Raw genomic sequence first — 21,946 nt, 5'->3', positions numbered from 1 at the left:
TCCATCCTGCCCCGCTGTACCCCGAGTTCCCCATTCTGGCCCCTCACTCTGGGGAAACCCTACCCCCCCGCACACACCCCACTGTGCCCCAATTTCCCCCACCCCAGCACCTCACTCCGGGGACTGACCCCTGCTGTGCCCCAATTGGGCAGGTGGGCAGATGCTGCATCAGCGCCCCCCCCCCCCCCCCCCAGCCTGGCTCTGCAGGCGGCAGGTGAGGCCCAGGGGATGGGGGGAGCAGGCATGGAGAGCCAGCGACCAAGGCAGGGCGGGGAGACAGGATGGACCAGGCGGGGCAGGGGTGGGGCCTTGGGGCAGGGGGGTGGGGCTGCGGTGTTTGGTTGTCAGGGTTTAAAGTTGACAACCCTACTCGTGGGCATGACCTGCCCTAAAAGCAGCCCTTGCCACTTGGGGATTTCTTACCTTGCTGCTTTGGAGGAGGGGAGGCCGTGCCAGTGGCTGCCTGTAGGAAAAGCGCTTGGAGGAGTCCCTTCAGCAGGCCACTATAGACCAGGTCAAAGGCTGTATCTTTTCTACTGCTCCGGCCCCAAGGGCCGCTGATGGCCCACGCTGCGCCGTAGCCTTCACTCCAGACAAGGTCAGCCGACAGGAACGGCATTTGGCGCCATGCAGGGATGAGCCCCGCAGGTCAACACACCGTTTGTTACCAGGTCCGGGCAGCTCACCACCCGTGGCACGAGCAAAGGTCACTCACTGTTTTGCACTGACACCTGCTGTAAGGGGTTCACCAGCCAGCCAAGGCACGACAGTGCCGGACAGCATCCTAGTCACCGCATCCCTCAGGGCTGGCGCGGGATTTCAGTGAGCCAGGGCTGCCGAGGTGCAGCACCAACCAACATTTCATGGCTGAGAGGTGGCAAAACCTTAGCTACTTATTACCATTTAAAAATAACCTTGCCCTTGGAGCTACTCCAGGCCAGGAAAGGGGTGAAACCACCACGGAGCTACAGCCGAAGCCATGAAGTGTTATTTTTAGTCCTCCTAATTCTTGCTAGGAGCATGGCTTTGGCAGGGACTTTCCCCACATTGACTCAGAAGGCTTGGGGGAATATGCTGGGACCTGGGACGACACAGGAGATTGGTCTCCCACTCTAAGTGGAAATGGTGATGGGTGTCTCTTGGCCTTCCTGTTACTCAAGACAGGCTTGTTACCAACCCCTGAAAACAGTCCACCTAGCAACAGCCCCCATGCCATGGGTGATGAACACAAGGTGTAATTAAACCGTGTTATTAATGATTGCTGCAGCGCCGCTGTGGTGGATGGGGGAGCAGTTGGCCACATCGTGACTGGGTGCCTCTGATACTAGTGTCAGCAGAGCAGCAGAAAGAGCAGAGACAACCTGGCTGCCTTTTCAGGGTGCCGTATGGGTCTCGTGAGTGAAGCTCTCTGGGATCTTTCGTGAGCAATGTAGGCTATTGAAATAGAGGCCAGACCTTCCTACGGTGACGGACAATTTTGGATGCCAGATTAGAGGCACCTTAAACAGGCCTGATTTTCAGAGGGAGGGTGCCTAGCAAATCTTGATCAGCCCCAATGAAATCCAGATCAGGGTGTGCTGAGCCAGTTTCAAGAGTCACACCCAATCCAAGTGGCCTGCTGGTGAGCTAATGTCAAGTCTTTGACTTGCTTTAGCTTGAACTCCCGGATAGTGGTGCCCTGAAGGGACTCACAGCTTCTAAAGGCAGCAGGGAACTCAGGCTCTGGGCTCAGGCCATTTGTCCTGGGGTGGTTTCTTGCATGGTTCCAGCAGGATAAAGTTCAATGCACAAGACACATTTGAATAATAAAAAACATAGAGTCCAGGGGAGTGGGGTATGGGGAAGCTGCACGAGACACTCCAACCCCTGACACACCATGGGAGGGGATGGGAGCCCTGCTTGAGCCCCTTCAGCTCCTGATGCACCATGGGGGATGGGGATGCTGCAGCCCCTCCAGCCCCACACAGTCAAGACAGATGCTGCAGTGCCCATAGCTAGTTCCCAACACACGTACGGTCTGATCCAAAGGCCAGTGACATCTGTATTAAAAATGCATTTTCCAAAGATCTTCTGGAAATGTTTTTGACAGCTGCCATCTTCCATGCCGCCAATGTACCCTTATAGTGCCTTTCATTCAAGGATCTCACCGTGCTTTTAATGCTATTTCACACAGAAAGTGAGTGGCAAATTTGAGAATCCTCTGCAGCATGGGGCATGGATCATTTGTAGGTTTAAACTAGTGTAAATGGTGGATTCTCTGTAACTTGAAGTCTTTAAATCATGACTTCAGTAATTTGGCCAGAGGTTAGGGGGTCTATAATAGGAGTGGGTGGGTGAGGTTCTTTGTCCTGCAATATGCAGGAGGTCAGACTAGATGATCATGATGGTCCCTTCTGACCTTAAAGTCTATGACTCTATAACAGATCCAAGGTCCTACTCCCAGGGTCCTGCTCTAACACTGCCTTTGATACTTTTACTGATTACATCATGGGACTGCTTCTTCAGCCGGGCTACCTCTCATTCCTCCAGAAGAAGGAGTTTGAGACCTGATCTCTCAGCCAAGACCACGAATCTGGCTAGTTTGGAGGCACCTGCGAAGAGCCTCATGTGGCTCGGTCATTCCATTGATGGGACTGTCTCAGCCCTGTTACATATTGTCATATAGATACATCTTGATTGTAAACTCTTTGGGGGAGGAATGTCAGCTACAAAGCTGACTGGGAGGTGCCCAGCCTCTCCTAGTGCTGAATCCCAATGAGCTGGGTCTGTAATTACAGGAACTCTTTCGCTCCCAAGAGCAGGGCCAAGGCACATAGAAAGTTCACCCCACTGCCCGGCTGCACTGTGCGCACATACACACACAAGCTGCTTGGGTTTTTTTTATTAGCAAAAAAATAAAAATTTATTGTCCTCTAGAAAATCCATCCTGCCCTTGGAAACTGTGACACAGATTGCATTCCTTCCAGCCCCACATGCAAATTCACTCTGCCGAGAAAAAGAGTCTAAACCAGGTTTCCAACAACCAAAACACGTATTTACAGAATACGAGAAAGAACGACAGCTGAAATCACAGTCTATACATGGAATCAACAACACATTGTACACACCACGGATTACCATTCTGCCACCGTCTACACAGACTGAGGGATGCTCCTTCCCAATGCTCCTTCTCCGGGAAGTCCAAGAAAGAGATTGGTCAAGAACTGCCACCAGATCTACTGTAGTGTGTATTGTTTAACGCACTTATTTTGTTTTAACATCGGAAACTACAGCATGGGGAAGCCCCATAGCTATCTTTGATCCACAGTCACTAATTTGCAGGAATACTTCACTTTTGCAATACTTTTCTTGACACCAGTAACATCTATTTTCTGTTTGCAGTGCTCCAGGGATTATTATAATCCTGGAGGAAAACACTGGTAAGAATATTCTGCCTTCTGGGAGGAGGAGGAGGAGGGAACAAGAGGATGAACTGTGGCTAGTGGAACAGCAATGAATTACTGAGTCCATTCAGCGGTAAACTCTTCCTCACACGGTGAGGAATTCTCTTCATTGTCTGAACTGTGCAAGCCCTTGCCAGTGGCTCAGGTTAAGCTTTGGAGATGTATGGAAAGTAAAAACCCCTTCTGAATGAGAACAGCTGCAGAGGTCCTTTTGGCGGGAAGACAGAATGTCGTGCTCCCTCGTTGGGCCATTTCCCCGTATCATCTGACTACTATGTCACATCCCCGCATGCCACAGTCTGGGTTTGGCTGGGTGTCCATATGGCCGGGAGATGAGCTAAGCAGGGCCCCAGTGGCCCTAGGCTATGTAAATGCACTGTAGCCTCCCAAACACGGAGAAATTCTCAGGCTCACGGCTATTCTCTAAGGATATTTTCTAGCTTTTTGAAGTATGTATGTAGAATATTGTTGCTCTAATTCATCTGTTTCAAGTGGACAGACTTGTATAGTTTTCATAATAAAGTACAAGTTTATTGACCTTTAAGAATACTGTGGTTTCACAACACAATTAATACTCCCTTCCCTCAAATCAGGGCTAGGATGCTGCCAAGCAGGCAGAATTAGTCACTGAGGTCAGCGTTTCTAATGAACCCTTCCAACGCTACAGGACATTTTGGGAGGCAAATGCTACTTATCCAATAAGGACTCTGTGTGGAGGGGTGGAAGCTATGGGGGGTGTTCCCAGACATGCCCTATCTATTCAGCATCAGCGAACTGGGCTGCTAATTCAGAAGGGCTGGAAATTGTCCACTTTGACTAAGACTTTTTTTCTTTTAATGTGACTCAGTCCATAGAAGGGTCCCCTTGGTCTGATTTAATTATTCCATTCATTACACTATGGACTTTTCTGCTCCAAAATACACAGCCCGTGACAATACATTAGAGGGGCTGGGTGCATTAGCACCAATATTTCAGTAAGCCCCCTTTTGATAACAGAAGCTGGCCACAGAATCCTGTTGCTTTAAGAGCAGCACAGTGACTCCATGCAGGGATCACCTGGCTCAGACGATGTAAAGTCAACAGCTGCTAGAGAGAGTCAGAGCCTTTGCCCTTTTTTTTGGCCCTGTCCCCCAACTCATACTTATTTTCTTATTAATTTCTAGGAAGAAAAGGGCCCCCAAATTATTTATCAAATACACACAGATCAATTTCTCTGTTCCATCTGGAGCAAAAGAAATCATTCACATTTCAGAGATTTCATGTTGTGAAAGAGCAGCAATTAAAAATTCATAGAAACCTAGCTTTAAAAAGCCTTTGTTGAAGGACCAGAGGAAGGAGAGAAAAAGTCAGTGTGTTTGTACAAAGATACAAAATACAATGTATTGGGGAGAGGGTCACACTTCACACCTGGTGCTAATCCCTTCAACCTGTTCTGCTATGATTGGTGTGGGGCAGGGAAGAATCAGGATTTGAGGGCAGGGAGGGGGAGGATTTTTAGATTATTTCCAATTTGGATTCTTTGGTCCTTCTGGATACGTACTAAACAGAGAAACTGTGTTTTGCTCAGAAGGCAAACCATGTAGTTCTCCAGGTTGGAATTTCTCTTGTACCCCACTTGGCTAAGCAATCTGCCAATGGGGAAAAGTCTGACCCCCCAGTATGACCAGCTAGTTCTGCATTACTAAGGAATTACCAGATCCTAATGGGACAGACATGAGTATGCTGATCATGGGTCACTGTAACTTTGGGAGGAGAAGGGAACATATCCATAGAACCTCCCCTGTGGGAATCAGTTGCAATTATGCAGCCAGTTCTCTGGATAAACTGATTTGTCCAGAGAGCACGGGGTCACAATGGACAATCCTACAGGAAGGAAGGAAGGAGAGTAATAAACCACAATGTTAACAAAAACAAACATTACACATTAATTTCCATCCAGTAGCCACGTGGGCTGATCAGCTTCAGAGCTTATAAATATTATAGACCTGATTCGAGAGTTTATTCCCTATTAGTTTTCCATTAGTTACCAAAACAGTTTAGTAAATTTCATTTTCATTGGGTTTTTCCTTCCCCCTTTTTTTGTGGTTTTTCATTTGTTTTTAAAAAAGAATTTTCATACATTTTAACAAATGATCTTTCCTTAAGATCAAACCGAAGCAGGTTCGCAGGCCTTTGAGACCAGTCCCACCTCATGGCACAGACATTCAAAGGCTATAACCAAACAACATGGCCACAATAGTCACCAGCAGTATCGCTCCATACAAAAAAAAATTTAAAAATTGATGCTAGTTACAATAAAATACACATGGAAAAAAGCATTTTTACCAAAAACAAGTTAATGGGGAGGAGAAAAAAAAAACAACTACACAGAGCTGCACTTAGAGATCATCTGGGAATGCATATTAACCCCTTCCCTGCAGAGGAAGGATGGAATCATGGAAGCAAATCTAATTAATTCCTTGCATTAAATACGAAATACTTTGAAAGTCTCTGATAACAGTTTAATTGTTCCTATTAACAACCATGGGCTGCTGGGGTTTCCGGTGCACTTCCAGGGTGGGGAAGGTGGGTAAACTAGCCCAGATCATCCAGAACCAGGAGTCACTGATGGGATTAAAGACCCAATCATGCAGTTTTTAATGCAGGTAAAACTCCCAGACAAGGAGGTTATGGTCCTTTCAGACAGAACGGATACTTATCAATGTGTGTTATAGTGTCTCTGCAGTAGGTGCATTAAAAAACGTTTAAAAGAGAAAGAGAGACTCCGATGGGAGTTTTGCTCCTGCAGATACGGCAGGATTGAGCCAAAAATGGGTAATAATAAAACAGTGTCAAACTCAGGCCTCAGATACGCACACAGTGTGAGCCGTGCATTTGTACCTGAGAGGGGAGTTTGCCCCATTAACGGCAGCCTGTTTGCAGTGCCCCACAGCCTGCCCGCCCCGTACGGCGAAAGAGAACATAAACAAATTAATGACCTGGTTGGCCAGTTGGTTGGGAACCCAGCAGGTTATTGCCTCCCTCTGAAATCAGAAGTCAATTTACACACTGGAAATGGTTGTAGAAAAGCTTAGCTACTAGACAGGGTCCTGGCCAGTGGCATTTTGTTTTTCCTGGAGGGAAACAATGAACTTGAACATTTGTTGCTGGTGTAGGGCTAATCTGGAGGTTCCCATCTCTCTCCTTCCCCACCTAGAAGTAAACTGCAACGCCAGCCCAAGTGAACAAGTAGAAGGTAGCATGAGCTCCCCTGCTGATGGTGCTGGGAGGTAAAGATCCATGGTGCTCACAGCAGGTCAGATCCCCTAGAAGGATCCAGCCAGAGTTTGCAGAAAGCTGCATGTTCAAAAGATGAACCTGCACAGCAGGAGATGGGAGAGTGAGAGAGCCCAAGGACACCGGAAGATATTCGTTGCATCAAGGAAAAGGAATGTCGTGGAAAAGGAAGTGTGTTCATGGGACCTCAGTTCCTCCTTTCCCATCTGTCCCCATTACCAGAAGGAGATTGAGTTTGGTGGAACCATATCTTTCCTGTTACACTCCCCAGGTCCACCTGTTGTCTGCTAGACACCTGCAGGCTGGACTCTATTGCTAACTCCACCAAGTCACCAGGAATGTTTGTACATAATGGCTGGTGGTTTGAGGATTTTCAATGTCTAGTTGAAATTAAAGTTCTTTTCCTTTCTCAACTGACACGATATCTTGTCCTAGTAACTGTATAATTAACCTGTGGAACTCTCTGCAACTGGACATTACTGAGCAAACTAGCTTTAGTAACGTTTCAAATTAGTGTTATACATGTATGTGAATAAGAACTGTATCTGCAATTACACTAGCTAAGTTTAAAAGTCACACGTATTATCAAATATCATGCTTCAGGGCATAAAGCAGTCAGCTGTGATCAGGAAGAAATAACTTATACCTGTCTCTGCAGCCTCTGGCATTGGCCACTGTTCAAGGCTGGAATAGATGGAGCAGTGATTTTCTCCATGATGGAAATTACTTTGCTGCCACCGGCATAATGCTGTGTCAACAGCATGAATACTAGTGGCACCTGTAGCAAGAGTGCAGCTGGAGATCAGCAAATGGAACTTTTATCACTGTCCTGCGAGCTGCCTGCCTGTTTTGGCTGAACAGCCTGTTAGTGAAACAGAAATAAGTAGGTTGGTGTGGATACCTCTGTTTACCATGGCACAGCAATGGCTCTGCTCATGGAAGGAGAACCCCTCACAGGGATCTTCTGAGAATTCATTACTGAAAGTGCTAAATATTAACCAGATGCATGGGCAGAGAAAAATTACAAACTTCCTGAGTTCTGTGCCCTGCCTCAGAACCCAGGAAGAGCTCAGGCTTCACCTTCACCCACCAGACAATCATGGAGAGCACAGAGCTGTGGGAACCCTGTTATCCTTGAGGCAGTGACGCAGGAAATATCTGGCCAGTTCAAGTACAGTCATCACCTCCCAGCTCATCTCCCACCCTGACATTCTCACTCACCAATTAGAATCTCTTCCACATGCATCAGCAATTACGAAGCACGTCCCCAGACTACCATCCAACCTGAAGCTGAATACATCTCGACAAAGACGCCATCGGGGGAGAGACAGAACCTGTGGTTCCACCTCCCTTCTACAGATTAGCCTTAGCTTGCCGGCTGGGCAGTATTTCTAAGGACTCTCAAACCCAGGACCCCCAAACAGACCTATAATACACACTAGCCACTGGCCTGGCCTGGCCTGAGTTGCTTTAAATTCTGTATTTTTTCCCTTTTGTTGTTTTCTTACAAATATACAAATTGTGTAAAAAAAACTTCTAAAAAATGAACTTTGTTGTTTAAATGGACAGGCAAAGTTCTTGTGTATTCAGAGATCAGCAAGCATCCGAGCGAGCAAAGCTCTAACCCAGCAGACACCCAACAGGGCTTCTGTCAGTGGGGATGGCTTTAACAAGCTGGGTCAGTAAAAGAGTGCAGGTTTGAAGACATGATCAAGCAATGGGAATTCATCTCCTTCCTCCCCCATGAGTCCAACCCTCACTCTGGAAAGCACCTGGAGGCCCCTCTCCCCAACTTCAAAACCCTCAAAATAGTCAAAAATTTGTTATATCCTAAATAGAAAAGAGGAAAAACACAGACTCTGCACAAATGGCCCTTTGTGCTGTATTAACAACAGCTCTCAAAGTTCCTAAATGGTTAGAATTAGTGGGGAGTGGGAGAGGGGCAGTTTAGATTGGGGATGTAAAATATTAAAAAGTGCTCTGCAACTAATTTTTGTTTTTAATATATATATATATATATATATATATATATATACACACACACACATATATATATATATATATATAAAGTTAAAAAGTTCTATGTGATATGAGAAACCAAGTGTCCTTGAAGGGTCACGACTGGAGAGTGTGTGGCCTGTTGGGATGGCAGATGGGGCATTCGCCCTCCTCGGCACACATTTCACACAGCACGGCATGTTGGCACTGTAACACCACCCGGTTCTCCTCCTGACACTTAAGACATTTCACTGATTGCATCTGAAATACTGCCTGCAAGAGAGGACAAACCAAAACACAATCATCACAAACAAGGAGGTGCTGGGGAGAGGGAAAACTCCTCCACCGGCACACAGTGGAGTATATTCCCATCAGCTTTGTGAAGTGAAAGTGAGGCTGCACAGGCTGGTGTATTGAGAGCTGGGTTCCTGGGTACTTCTAGGTTCTATTCCCTGACCTACTTAGATTTAAAATTGTACTCTAGCTATAGCCCTGACCTCTGTAGCTGTACAGACCAGGGCTACAGCATTTGTTTAACCATGTTATAACGCAGTTTGACTAGATCCGCTCAGGCTGAGCAAAAAAGTTGCTAACTTCTGTTTTGGCTATATAGACAAGGCCTTAGATCTCTACAGACCAACTGGAAAGTAAGAGGTAAGCGGAATGCTCCCACCCCAAGGTCCCTCATGCTCACCTTGTCGACTCTCTCCAGGTTGGCACGCAGCTGTTTCTGTAGGGTGTACAGTGTGGAGAGTGAGAGGGTCTCTAGATCAGAGAATGAGCGAAGGAGCTGGGGGTCCTGGCCAGCATGGATCCTCTCCAGCTCCTCCTGGAGTTTCTTCACTTGCAGCTCCAGGGCTTCCCTCTGCTCCCGGGCCAGCTCACATTCCATGTTCGCTGTGCTGGCGCGATCATTGGCTTCCTCCGCTTCCTTCTTCCAAGCATCACATGCCTGAAAGTCCCAGCAAAAAGAGAGAGTCAGTATAAACCCTTTGCCAGCACCCGAGACCAGCTGAGACTCCCTTTTACTTATCTACCTATTTAGATTCACACCAATTTACCCACATGAAATTTACACCCCCTTAAAGTCAGTGGGCCAGATTCCAAGGTGGTGTGTGCACTGGCATAACTTGAATGCCGAGAGACCAGAGGAGAGGTGTAGCAAAAAAAAAGTGGCTAACTGAAGGATGTAAGAAAGTGCACGTTAAATCAATGTCACACTCTGCAGTAACTAAGGCCTTGGCTACATAGGAAAGTTGCACTGGTTTAACTCAAGGTGTGATTTTACACCAATTTAATTAAACTGGTGAGAGCCTCTGTATGGAGATTCTTATTTCTGTTTAAAAGTGTTTGGTTTCAGTTTAGCTTGAACGGATTCCTAATTGACTACGCTAAAAGGAAATAAACTTGCTTTAAACTGAAATATGAAGTGTCCACACAGTCTTTTATACCAGTTTAACTAAATCGGTTTAAGATGTCCCCTTTTGTTAAATTGGTGCAACTTTAGTGCGTAGACAAGGCCTTACTCCTTTCCAGCTCCTAAGCACATGAAGTACACTAGCTCTCATTCCCTTACCCATTGGTAAGTGGGTGTAAAGAGGTCTAAGGGATTCTGGCTCCAAGAGGGTCTGAATTACATCACCTCACATCATCTCTAGGTTCGGAAAAGCCTCTTTGGCTATGCCTTGACATCCTGTTGCCACATCCTCTGCAAATTGCACTGTACCTGTTTGGCTTGTTTCCAGGACTCCTCCCACTGCTTAATTGTGCTGTTGGCTTCATCCAGTTCTTGTCGCAGTCTCGTCAGCTCAGCAGCACCTGGACCTGACAGAAACGCAGGTGAGGTACTGGGCGAAAAACTCCCAGAAGCAAAGTGCTCCCATATGCTGCTGTTCATCCCATTTAAACCTGTTTCACGAGGAGACAGAGAGGGTTATGTCACAGGTGTCGGAGGTTTCCCCACTTGTTCCCTGCCCCTGTGAAATCCAGGGCTCACAGTGAATGTTTAGGAAGCAGAGGATTGTTTTAGGAACCAGTTCACTCCTTCAGGAGACAGTCATCCATTTGGGGACAGCAATGCTCACACACTAAAGGTCTCACACTTTTAGGTAGCTGAGTGTGTAGTTTGGGAACTGATGTCTCCTGCCACCAGACAGAAGCTCCCCTTGAATGTGGCTCCGTCTACACAGGCTATAAAGGGGAGTTTTTCAATCAAGTTAGCTTACCCCAACTGAAATCCCCCCATTTGCACCTGTGTGAGACAGTTTAACTTCCTCAGGATCATTTCAGCTTGTCATGCAGTAGCCTAGTTAGGCGTACGCTAGCACAGCGGTTCTCAAACTTCATTGCACTGTGACCCCCTTCTGACAACAAAAATTACTACATGACCCCAGGAGGGGGTACTGAAGCCTGAGCCCACTCGAGCCCCACTGCCCTGGGCAGGGGGGCCAAAGCTGAAGGCCAAGGGCTTCAGCCTCTGGCAGGGGCCTGTAACCTGAGCCCTGCCACCCAAGGATGAACCTAAAGCCTGAGCTCCGCTGCCCAGGGCTGAAGCTATCAGGTTTGGGCTTGGGCCCCGGGAGGTGGGGCTTGTGCCCTGATGGGGGCTGAGACTTGGGTCCCGGGCTCCAGTAAGTCTAATGCCAACCCTGGCGACCCCATTAAAATGGGGTCATTGGGCATCTTGACCCACAGTTTGAGAACTGCTGCGCTACCTCGACTGCAAACACCCACTTTGTTTGCCTGAGTAGACAAAGCCAGGTGTGACTTCTCCTTCGGATTCCACAGTAAGTAAATCAGTGCCACGCATGCCATCTTCGAGCACTAAGAGGGCAGTGATCTAGCTATAGCCACATTCTTAGCCTAGCATATTCAAACCCATTTCCCCTCTCACAGTAGGGCTCAGGGCCTTGGGTGACACAGTGGAAGGAAATATATGATAAACAAGGCCACACATTGGTCATGGAATCCAGGATTTGTGCCTTGCCAGTAAAAAAAAGTCTCTGTTTTTACTCAGAATGAACCTCTGCAGCCCTCATCCAGGGCAGAATCAACAAGAAGTTGAGGGATGACTGCTGCACACACAGCAGAGAGCTCTGGGTACTCAGGCCTTGTCTGCTCACCAGCTTGCACCAGTTTAATGAAAGGGTTGTTTGAAAGTGATGTAGTTTAGAAGTGATTTAGCGGCAAATCCCTGTGTGGACATTCTTAAATCAATTTAAACCTGGCTTATATAGATTTGTCTTAATTCAATTTCTAACTGCATTAAGCAGAATTGATATAAATCAGGTTTAAATCAGTGCAAGAGTGTCCACACAGGGGTTTGCACCAGATTAACTCAAACTAATTTAAAGACCAAATTTAAGTTAAACCAGTGCATAAAGACCAGACCCTAGAAGCACAGCAGAGTGCATCTCAGTCAGAAGCAGCACTCAAGAACCAAGAAGCTGGTTATCCTTGCTGGGCAACTCAAACCCAGTGGCAGAAATTGGTTAGTTTGGGGTCTCTACTGCTTCTTTCAGGGCTTGTCTACACTACAATGTTGTACCACTTTAACTAAATTATAAAAGTAGCACAACACCCTAGTGCACATGCAATTATAACGGTGGAAAGGTGCCTTAAACTGGTATAGCTTATTCCTGTATGGGAAGGGAAATAAACTATACCGGTGTCAGCAACTTTTATAGCAGTACAACTTCATCCACACTAGAGGTGGTATAATTATTTTTTTGGGGAAAAAAATCCCATCACAACCGACATAGTTATGCTGGTTCAAAAACTGTCCCTAGCCTCCCACAGCTTTCATCTCCTGCCTCTAAGGAGGGAATGTCTGTCCATTTGCCCTCCTGCTGGTAAAGCAAAAGGATTAGCAGTGGGGGAAAGTTTAACATTTTATTTTTATTACTGTTCTAGATTTCTTGAAAGGGAATTTGGCAATGATTAGGTTGCTGGTGTCCTGATACCACTGCCTATCATGCTGACCAATGAAGTCTCACTGTTTTCTTGTACTCCCCTGCCTGTCTGGCTCCATCTGCTGTCTCTTGTCTTGGACTGTAAGCTCCCTGGGGCAGAGACCATCTTTTTTGTGTTTGTACAGCAGCTAGCACTATAGGACCATAACTAGGGCTCCTAGGCACTACAGTAATACAAATAATAAATAAATAAAAGTAATAACTATTCACACTAGGCATTCTATCTCAGCTACATTCAATGAGCTGCATGGACAAGTCCTACATTCTAAAACAATAAGTTACTATGTCAAAAAACCTTATCAAAAGCTGAAAAGACTCAAATTATTCCCACTCCTCTACTGTGTTCTAAGCTGTATTTTGCTTTTTAAAAATTCAGATCACGAAATGCATTTTGCAATTTTATTCCATTTCTTTGATTCTGCACTCTGTGTGATTATATGAATACAAACTATTTAATGCTTTTCTGCTGAAATAAAAAGTATAGCTTTATTAAAATAATTTTTTCTGTTACATTTCCCTTTTCTTACTGAAATTGTGACTTTTCTCATGAATAAAAACCAGCTGTAATTAAATACCATTGCCTTCTGATATGTCTTTTCTTATTAATGTCATTGTATAAGCCGTTCAAGCAAGACCAAAAAGAATGCGATTACAAGATATGAGACACAGCGTTGTTAGATGCATGGAGCAATGGATTAGCAAAACATTTTACTGAGATTTAGCATTGAAAATTAAAAAATCTCCCGAATTTGATAGAAAAAACGAGGAGTACTTGTGGCACCTTAGGCCTGGTCTACAGGGGGGTCAACCTAAGATACGCAACTTCAGCTACGCGAATCTTAGGTCGAGTTACCTGGCCGTGAGAACAGTGGCGAGTCAACCACTGCCACTCCCCCGTCGACTCCGCTTCCGCCTCTCGCGAGCTAGAGTTCTGGAGTTGACAGGAAGCGCGTTCGGGGATCAATTTATCGCGTCTAGACAAGACGCGACAAATCAATCCCTGACAGATCGATCACTACCCGCCTACCTTAAGGTGAGCTATTATCATATTAGCCCACCTTAATTGATTGATCTCGTTAGAGCTGGTATGACAACCCCCATTTTTTCATGTTCTCTGTGTGTGTATATATATATATCTTCCTATTGTATTTTCCATTACATGCATCTGATGAAGTGGGCTTTAGCCCACGAAAGCTTATGCTCAAATAAATGTTAATCTTGAAGGTGGCACAAGTACTCCTCGTTCTTTCTGCTGATACAGACTAACATGGCTACCACTCTGAAACCAAATTTGATAAGTGCTCTCTCACTGTGGTCTAAAGGAAGCCCTACCGCCTGTTGTTGTTGTCATACACATTGATAACTCAAGAGTCACTGTAGCATTCAGCCAATCAAATGATTTGATTTCTTGAAATATCTGTGGGTTCTTAACAGATCCTGCTCCCCCATTCTGCCTGTGTTGTGCCCTCAGTGTAGGGGGCACAACTTTGGGAGTGGAGGTGGGGATGGAAGGGAATGTGGCTGGAGCACTGCTGCATTCTGCTGAGCGCAGGTTGTAGAATGGCAATATGAAGGGAACTGCAGCTGGGCATAGTCTACAGTATGCTTGAGGCTGCTCTTAATTACTCCACGGGCCAGTCCAGCCCCCATTTGTTCCCAAGAATTGAAGGTGGCCTAAAACCATCTTCCCTTCTCCACCTCAGCTCTGTTGCGCTGAAGATCCAAGCTATAATCACTTGCCCTAAGCTCTGAGCAGAAAGAGATGCAGTCTATTTGTCTGAGCACAAGATGGGGAGCCAGGAACTCCCAAGTTCTCACCTCATCAAGTCATCATTAGTGCTAGGTGAACTTGGGCAAGCCACTTAACCTTTCTTCTACAATTTCTCTATCTGTAAAATGGGGATATTTGCTCCCTCTAACACAGAAGTGCTGTGAAGATTCATTAATTACATATTGGTAAAGCAGCTTGCAGTTTTGTTGTTATTATGGGAAGGAGAGGTATAAATGGCAACACTGAAAGAAGACATTCAAATTAAAGTTAACTTAAAAGAAAATACTTACATGGTATAGACACGTATGTACATGTAAAACACACACTGTGCATTTACCTAATGATCCATGAGAAGTTGATGTCCCCAAGAATGTGTTTTCTGATTGGCTTAAGTGTCCCTGGGGCTGATGGAGGAAATGCGATGATAGGCTGACCGGTGGAGAAGGAGAGGCAGAGTGAAAAGAGGCGGAACTTCCAAGGGACCCAGGGATATTTACAGGAGCAGAACTTTGCAGCAAACTCCCACCTGGACAAAGAACACACAAAGAGGATGGGAATGTATGATCATGAAGTATGGACCAGAGGACAGCACAGGAGTTTAGAACAGCAGATGTTAGCTTCCCTCTCCTCATCAAAAAGGGGAGCCCTGGGAATTCCCACCATTTCCCTTCTACATTACACAGCTCTCAACCTTCAGAAGGGGCACTGCGGCCAGCACCCTTCTGGCCAAGTAGAAACAGATGTGACTCCCTTCAGAATATGCCAAGACTGCTGGTCAACTGGCCAAAACAGAGAGAGGCTCTCCCTCCAGGCCCTGAATGCACTCCCCCTGCAGAGTTCACAGTCCCTGCGAGCCTACGGAAAACCATTTGTTTTAGATATCAGGTGAGCAGCTTTGGAATGAAAATTCACTTGCAAAATTTCTTCTTCCTTTTTTTAATACCAATAAACTATCGGCAGTCACGAGGAAGAGGATCACATCACCACTCGGTCAATCTAAAATGAGCAACTGGCTTCAGCTGTACTTGAAAGCTTGCAACTAGTGGTAACAGAATCGAGCTCCACTACACCAGAGAGCAGTCTCCTCCTGCTGCACAGATAGCTCCAAAGAGTTTTCTCCCCGCCCCCCTCCACTTGATACTGACATATCCCAGCTTCAAAGGCAATAGTTAACACCCAGACCTAAAGGGAGTGACAGAAAGATCACAATTCCTCTATTCCATGCTTCTTGTCTCGCTAGGCCAACAAGGCTGAGCTGTGGCAGGAATGGGGCCCTCAGAGCACACAGAATCTGGATGTTGAATCAGTATGTTGATCCTTTGAGGGGGATCGGATCTAAAATCGTCCACAGAATGGAGTTTGGTTTCTCAGGTAAGGTTCTGAGCAGTAGCTGCATAGGCAAATAATAGCCATTATGGAGACAGCATTAGCTCATACAGAAGAATCTGTTTCATTGAGTAAGGGGATGTGGCAGCTAGGCACCAATGCTCTCTGCAAAGAGTCCTGAGATCTATAACTTCTGAGCCACTAGAGACAGGCAAAATGGACGTTGGTTCAAATGTCACACACAGAAGATGAGACATACATTGTATGCTTTGATATAAGGCCATTCACTATCAAATGATCCTGTGACAGTAGAACAGTATTGCCAGGTCACTGGGTTCTCTGTGACTTTTACTGGGATTTTCCTCAGGAGATGTGAGTTGCTATATTTTCAGCTGTTTTTACAGCTCCCAGACACATTTTAGATGGTCGCTGTTTACAGACCAAGACAAACAAAACATGCTCATCTCAGAAACATTCCTAGGCCCCGGGCAAGAACTCATCTCTGCTAGCCATGGAGAGTGAACTTTTGCTCTCAGGATTCTCACTAGTTGCCTGAGTTAGTTACAACTGTTGCTTCCAACCAATAAATCTTTTTTGAGGCTGATTTTAGAGCTTTGTGGGGGCTGGTTCAGCCTAGCTGATCTGGCAACACTGCTTGGCGATGATCAAAGAAAGCTCTGTTGCTTTCATGTACCTATCATGATGCCACTCGTGTGGGGCACCGTGCTGCTGTCAAATGTCTTCTCCAGGGCAGCCACTCCGAATTCGTTCAGGTCCAGGTCATCCAAGGCAGATTCTGCCGGACACAGAGGTACCAATTATGTTACAAAGGACCAAAAACTTCAAGAGATAGGGTGGCCCAAAGAGCCTACATACTGCAACAGCCATTGCTGTCTACTGGGCAGTGTACTCAGCCCTACTCTCGATCCTGTGCAGTGTCGCTATTAAATGATTTGTTGTGAGTCTAACAGGCAGCTTTTCATATTGGTTTCTGTTGCCTGACCCGATTCCCCAAGATTTTATATCAACTTGTTCCCAACAGTTACATGAAAACAGACATACAAATCTGAAATAATAGCAATCCTCACAGATCTCCCCCATAGTGACATTCTGGTTCTGGCCATACTATGCAACAACACCTGCCAATGTTCTGTCTGGTTATGGCTAATGCTGTATCGCCAATTTACTGAGGAGAGGCCTAGAAATGGACTAGCAGCAGCAGGCAGATTGCAAATCAGGTCTGAGGTTCAAAGACAGTATAAGGTGAAGAAAGCTTACACAGTGCCTGCCAAAGGCTATATCTAACCATATTATTAAAATATACCTCATCACAGACCTACAGATATACATATACTTATATACATACATACCACCCGGGCCTGTTTATTTGTATTAACTACTTTTATTGTTGTAATTAATTTACATCAGAAATGCTGGCTCATGAAAGAGGATACAAAGAATCTGACTGACAGAACAGCAGTGACTCCCCTACGGGAGCCCCTTGCTCTACTTTTCTAGGGACTTTGTCCTACGCTTGGAGCTCTGGATGGGGAGAGATCAGCATTCAGCTGACCAGCCCCTCCTGTTAAAATCCTCAAAGGGAAAATAAAGAAGTTGTAGCTGTGGAGACTGTCACTGGGATTTTCTGCTCTACACAGTGTATACCCAAAGTCTGACAAACCCACGCACTCTCTCAGGGCCAGATGTTATTCATATAGAGTGAAAATCACCCCTGCGCAGAGGGCCAGCTTACGATCTATGTACCATCAAACCTCTCTTAAGCACTATTTTGAAGGTTCAAGTCGCACATAAGGAGTGCATAGCCCTTGTGCTGATCCTCTGTGCAGGGGTGAATGTCATCCATAATGACCTGCAGAAAAGATCTGCCGAGCCATAGTCATAGAAACCCTAGAATCGCAGGGAAGTGTGGGATAAGAAACTAGAGCGCACTGTAACATCCTTCAAACTCATGGCTGCAACATGTTATTCCAATTCTCATGCCTGAAGAGCCCCTCCTGAGGGCTCCACTCAGTGTAAATAAACAAGCAGTGTTACCTATAACAGACTCCACTGTGTCGCTGGTAGGGTAGAAAGGAAGGGCATTGGCATTCATGCCTGGGATGCTGCTGGTGCCAGCGGGACTTGGTGGTGTTGCTGCCAGACTGGAGGTGATACTGGAGGAGATGCTGGAAGTCAAAGGGCTCCCCACTGGAAGAATCCCCAGTATGTCCTGAAACAAGAAGGGGGAGGTAAGAAATTAAACATCCACAAAAAAATCACTTCAATAACATGCAGCGATATGGCATCAGCCAAGGCTCATTGGTGAACGTGTTCTTTGCTGCTTCCATTCAGACAGATGGTTACTGCCACCAGTGGTGGGGCGGGGAAAGAGGGAGAGATTAACTGTTTGTGTTTCATTTCTACAAGTTTGTTTCTTTTTAGCCTTACAAAGATCCTTCAGGCCTCACTGAAACGAACTCACATGAGCCACAGGTAGTATACAATCAGGGATCTAGGTCATTCACTCAGCAAACACATTTCCTGGAAACTGACAGGGACCCTCTCTCTGCCACAGTCCAGAACTGTGAATCTAGCCTGAACTCACACAGGCCTTGGCCTTCACACACAAGTCTCCAGAAACCACTGGAGGGCCCTTCTTCTCAAAAGGTCATTTCTGACCTAGAGTGCCCTGACTCTGTCTGGCCTGTCATTGGCTTCCTGCTGATTCATTTGGCTCCACAGATCTGGCTAGCGTTCTCATTTGAGGTGGGGTGAGCTCCAAGCAAGGTCTCAGAGCTCTGTTGGCATTACTGTACCTGTTTGGGCTGTAATAGAGGCTGCTCCTGGCTCCTGTATTCCAGTGAATGGGATTTTATTTTCGCCTGCTGCAGTAAATAAATGGAACAAAAGATAAGCAGGGGGATTAACAGCTAAATTGGAAATGGCTGACTGGCGGCTTTTGGAGAGGCCATGAGGAACATGCACAGCCCCCACCCCTTCTATTAGGCTGTCCTGGATGCTTTAGAATCCAAAAAGTGGGGCTGGGTGCTTAACAAATGGAGAACCCCCACAAATCGCTCGCCCTCTCAATACACGGACATTCTGCTCATTTATTTATGGATCTATTGCAATTATGTTTGCATTTAACTGAATTCCCTTTCATTAACATTAAGAACTTCTTAAGAATATGAGACCAAGTGTGGATTCCTTTCCATTGCCCATAGTATCTGCCATTCTCCAATAAAAAGAGGGAGAATTGGTAGGAAGCACATTACATTTTTATTTGCTTTTGGAATTATTTATTTTTGACAACATACTTTACTGTTTATTCTTCTACTTCTCCAGACAAGGTCCCAATCAGGATTGCTTAGTTTAAAAAGGAAAGGGAAAAGAAGTGACATCAATTTCCCCATCTGCAAAATGGGGATAATGATACTGAGCTCCTTTGTGGAACGCTTTGAGATCTACTGATGAAAAGAGCTAGGGATTATTACTACTACTACTACTACAAAGGGATGTAAAAAAGATGGGGTAGAGATCAGCCAGACTCTCTTACTTTCATTTCCCATTAACAAAAACAATAAAGGCAAATGTAACGAAATTAAAAAGCAACCAAAAAATAGACTCAAGGAAATCATTTTTTTTAACCTGTGGAACTCAATGCCATAATAGATGCCACTGAGCCAAGAGCTTAGTGGGATTCCAAAACAGAGTGGATATCTATATGGAAAAAAATATATCCACAGTTCCACTAGCTCGGATAAAAAAATTACAAGTGATTTGAAGCCTCTTGCTTCAGGACATTATTAGCCAACCACCAACTACAATAACTGGGGTCAGGAAGAAACTTCCCTCATGAGCATGTCATTGCATAATAGTTTATTATGGAGGTTTGGCTGCAGTTATCCTGCTGTATCTGTGATAGAAGGCAAACATGGGATCAATTACACACCCTGAGGCTGTGAAAAGGTGCCCAGGATCTGCTCTGTTTGTTTTATTTACTGGGCAGGATCCTTGTGATTTAGAGAAACACATTCCAGACATAAAAAGGGCTGCTCCTCATTTTATTGAGAGTACAGAGAGTAAACAGATCTAAGAGAGTAGGGAGAAGGGGAGATTCAGGCATGATGCACAACAGTATCACACAAAATGAAGAACTTGCCTGCCATGATCTGCCTCAACTTTTTGGATCACCCTTTCGGGGTGAGGGAAAGATGGGGTGGAGAGTTAGACAAAAAAAAGTTGTTAAGAAAATGATGAATGATTGACTGCTGAGGATGGTCACTGTAACCAGAATGAATAAAGAGGAGAAAGACCAGCAGTCGAGCATAGAATTCCTCTCTTGTTTTACCTAATTGATTCATTTTCTCTCTTTAATCTGCCCACTACGGGCCACGGTCTAGTGAACAGGCAGGTGAGATATGGACTCAAAGATCTTTCTGTACTGCTCTCCCTAAATAGTGCACCGTGTGTATGTGGCAGTCACAACTGAACTGATCTCAGGCTTGTCTTTCTTTGTGTGCAATTGATGCTGTGTTATGTTAGTGTATCTGCATGTGTTTGATAACAAGCCTGCTCGATTACCCAGTGCATCTCTTCCTTGCTGACACTCATCTGAACGCAAAATGTGACATAAGCAGGACTCAGCAGTTAGAGTGGAGAGAGACAGAGACGCACACATACAAACAGAATCAGTGCCCATTGTTTTTCCCACCCTTGCTGGGAGGATTCTTGCCAACATACCTGGCAACGTTGCAGCTAAGCCTCACTGAAGGTTTTTAATACATTTCAGGGCCAGCCCCAATGTCTGCAACTCTGAATTTGGTGCAACACCAGTTAAAACTTGACATTTTTCTCCTTTATGCCCAGGTACAGTAGTAAAGAAACGCCTGTACTCCTGAATAACATTAGAGAGTACAAAACTAACCAAAACAGGTAGAAAAATTAGAAGTGGAGATTGAAATTCTATCTATACCTTGCTCTGTTGAATTGTGGGGGAGGACAGAGTGGTGTAAATTATGGATGAAACACAGAACAAGCTACATACAGCCCAGAAGAAATCTGCTATGCAGCATGCTTAAAGGCCTTTACAAACACTAATAAAGTAAGCTGCACAACCCCACTGGGTGGTAAGTATTATCATGCCCATCTTATACCTAGGTAAACTAGAGCATGAAGAGGTTAAGCAACTTGCCAAAAGGACCCAGAGATACGCAGTAGCAGAGTCATGCACAGAACCCAAGAGTTGTGACTCCGAGACCGAGCTGTACATCACACTCCATCCTCACTGCACGTGAAGGGGTGGAAGAGGATCAATACTAAAAGGAGTTTAATTGGCACAGCTTTTCCAGTCTTGTGTCACAATCTGCATGAAAACTCCGTAATGAAAAGTTACTTGTGTTACTTGCTTAGGAAGCCAGGCCAGATATTCAGGTCTCTTGGCTAAATCTGCTGCCTTTCTTTTTTTAAAACCAAGTACCATTTATCCAGCTACATTCAGATTCTTTTACTTGTATTGTGGTCGCTTTAGCATGCATGCTAAGCAACCATCATGTTTTACTGGGCGTGTGTTTTGGATGACATACTACTCATGCATTCAACTGAAAGCCTGGTTCACCAATGTGAACTTTAATATGGACGGCCCAGATCCGTTCAGAGTAGCACAATGACAGCAGAAAATGGCAGAAGATAGATCCTACAATTTTGGGTCTTTGCGTAGTTTTCTGCCAACTGTACATTTTCATTTGGGGGGGAAAATGTAAGAATCCATCTTTCGTTTTTTTGAGAAGAACATTCTCAATCCTTTGCTGTTAGCTAAACATAGGCTGATGTCTGAAAATCACTTTAAAGATGAAGAGTTATGTAGGTGTTAAGTGTTGTTATTATTATTATATTATATTATTACTGCTCTGTTAGCTCACCCTTGCCAAAAACTATCGTCAACCAAACAACAATAACAGCAAATGTACAACTTCCCCTCCATTCACCTCCAAGAGAGAGGAATGAGATGGCTCATTTAAATACTATCACTATGAAGTCTACATCATACTCAGGTTACAGAACTAGGCAAAAGCCTCTGACCAAAATGTTCAAATACGAGCGCCTAAAGTTGGGTGTCTAATTCCTGGCCTGATTTTCAAAAGTGCTGAGAACCTGCAGGA

At 45.3% G+C, this 21,946-nt stretch overlaps 1 protein-coding gene across 6 annotated transcripts in view; it reads right to left on the bottom strand.

Annotated features, from left to right (window-relative positions):
- Positions 1-3,012: 3,012 nt before the first annotated feature.
- The window catches only part of UNK (unk zinc finger), a 67,488-nt gene continuing 48,554 nt past the window's right edge, over positions 3,013-21,946 (bottom strand). For 2 of the 6 annotated variants that reach the window (XM_048818170.2, XM_075119277.1), the window contains 7 exons: positions 18,602-18,670; positions 17,841-18,015; positions 16,480-16,581; positions 14,797-14,985; positions 10,444-10,625; positions 9,412-9,669; positions 3,013-8,990 (listed from right to left, as the gene is read on the bottom strand). In XM_048818170.2, the coding sequence (XP_048674127.2) occupies positions 8,835-8,990; positions 9,412-9,669; positions 10,444-10,625; positions 14,797-14,985; positions 16,480-16,581; positions 17,841-18,015; positions 18,602-18,670 (1,131 nt within the window). In that variant the 3' untranslated portion in view covers positions 3,013-8,834. The remainder of the gene's footprint in view (positions 8,991-9,411; positions 9,670-10,443; positions 10,626-14,796; positions 14,986-16,479; positions 16,582-17,840; positions 18,016-18,601; positions 18,671-21,946) is intronic. The other 4 variants (XM_075119278.1, XM_075119280.1, XM_075119279.1 and 1 more) reach the window with 4 other exon arrangements.

This window comes from Caretta caretta, chromosome 14 (genome assembly GCF_965140235.1).
Source record: "Caretta caretta isolate rCarCar2 chromosome 14, rCarCar1.hap1, whole genome shotgun sequence".
Classification (NCBI taxonomy): Eukaryota; Metazoa; Chordata; order Testudines; family Cheloniidae; genus Caretta; species Caretta caretta.
The sequence above is the reverse complement of the archived record's forward strand: the minus strand, read 5'-3'. Positions and strand labels throughout refer to the sequence as shown.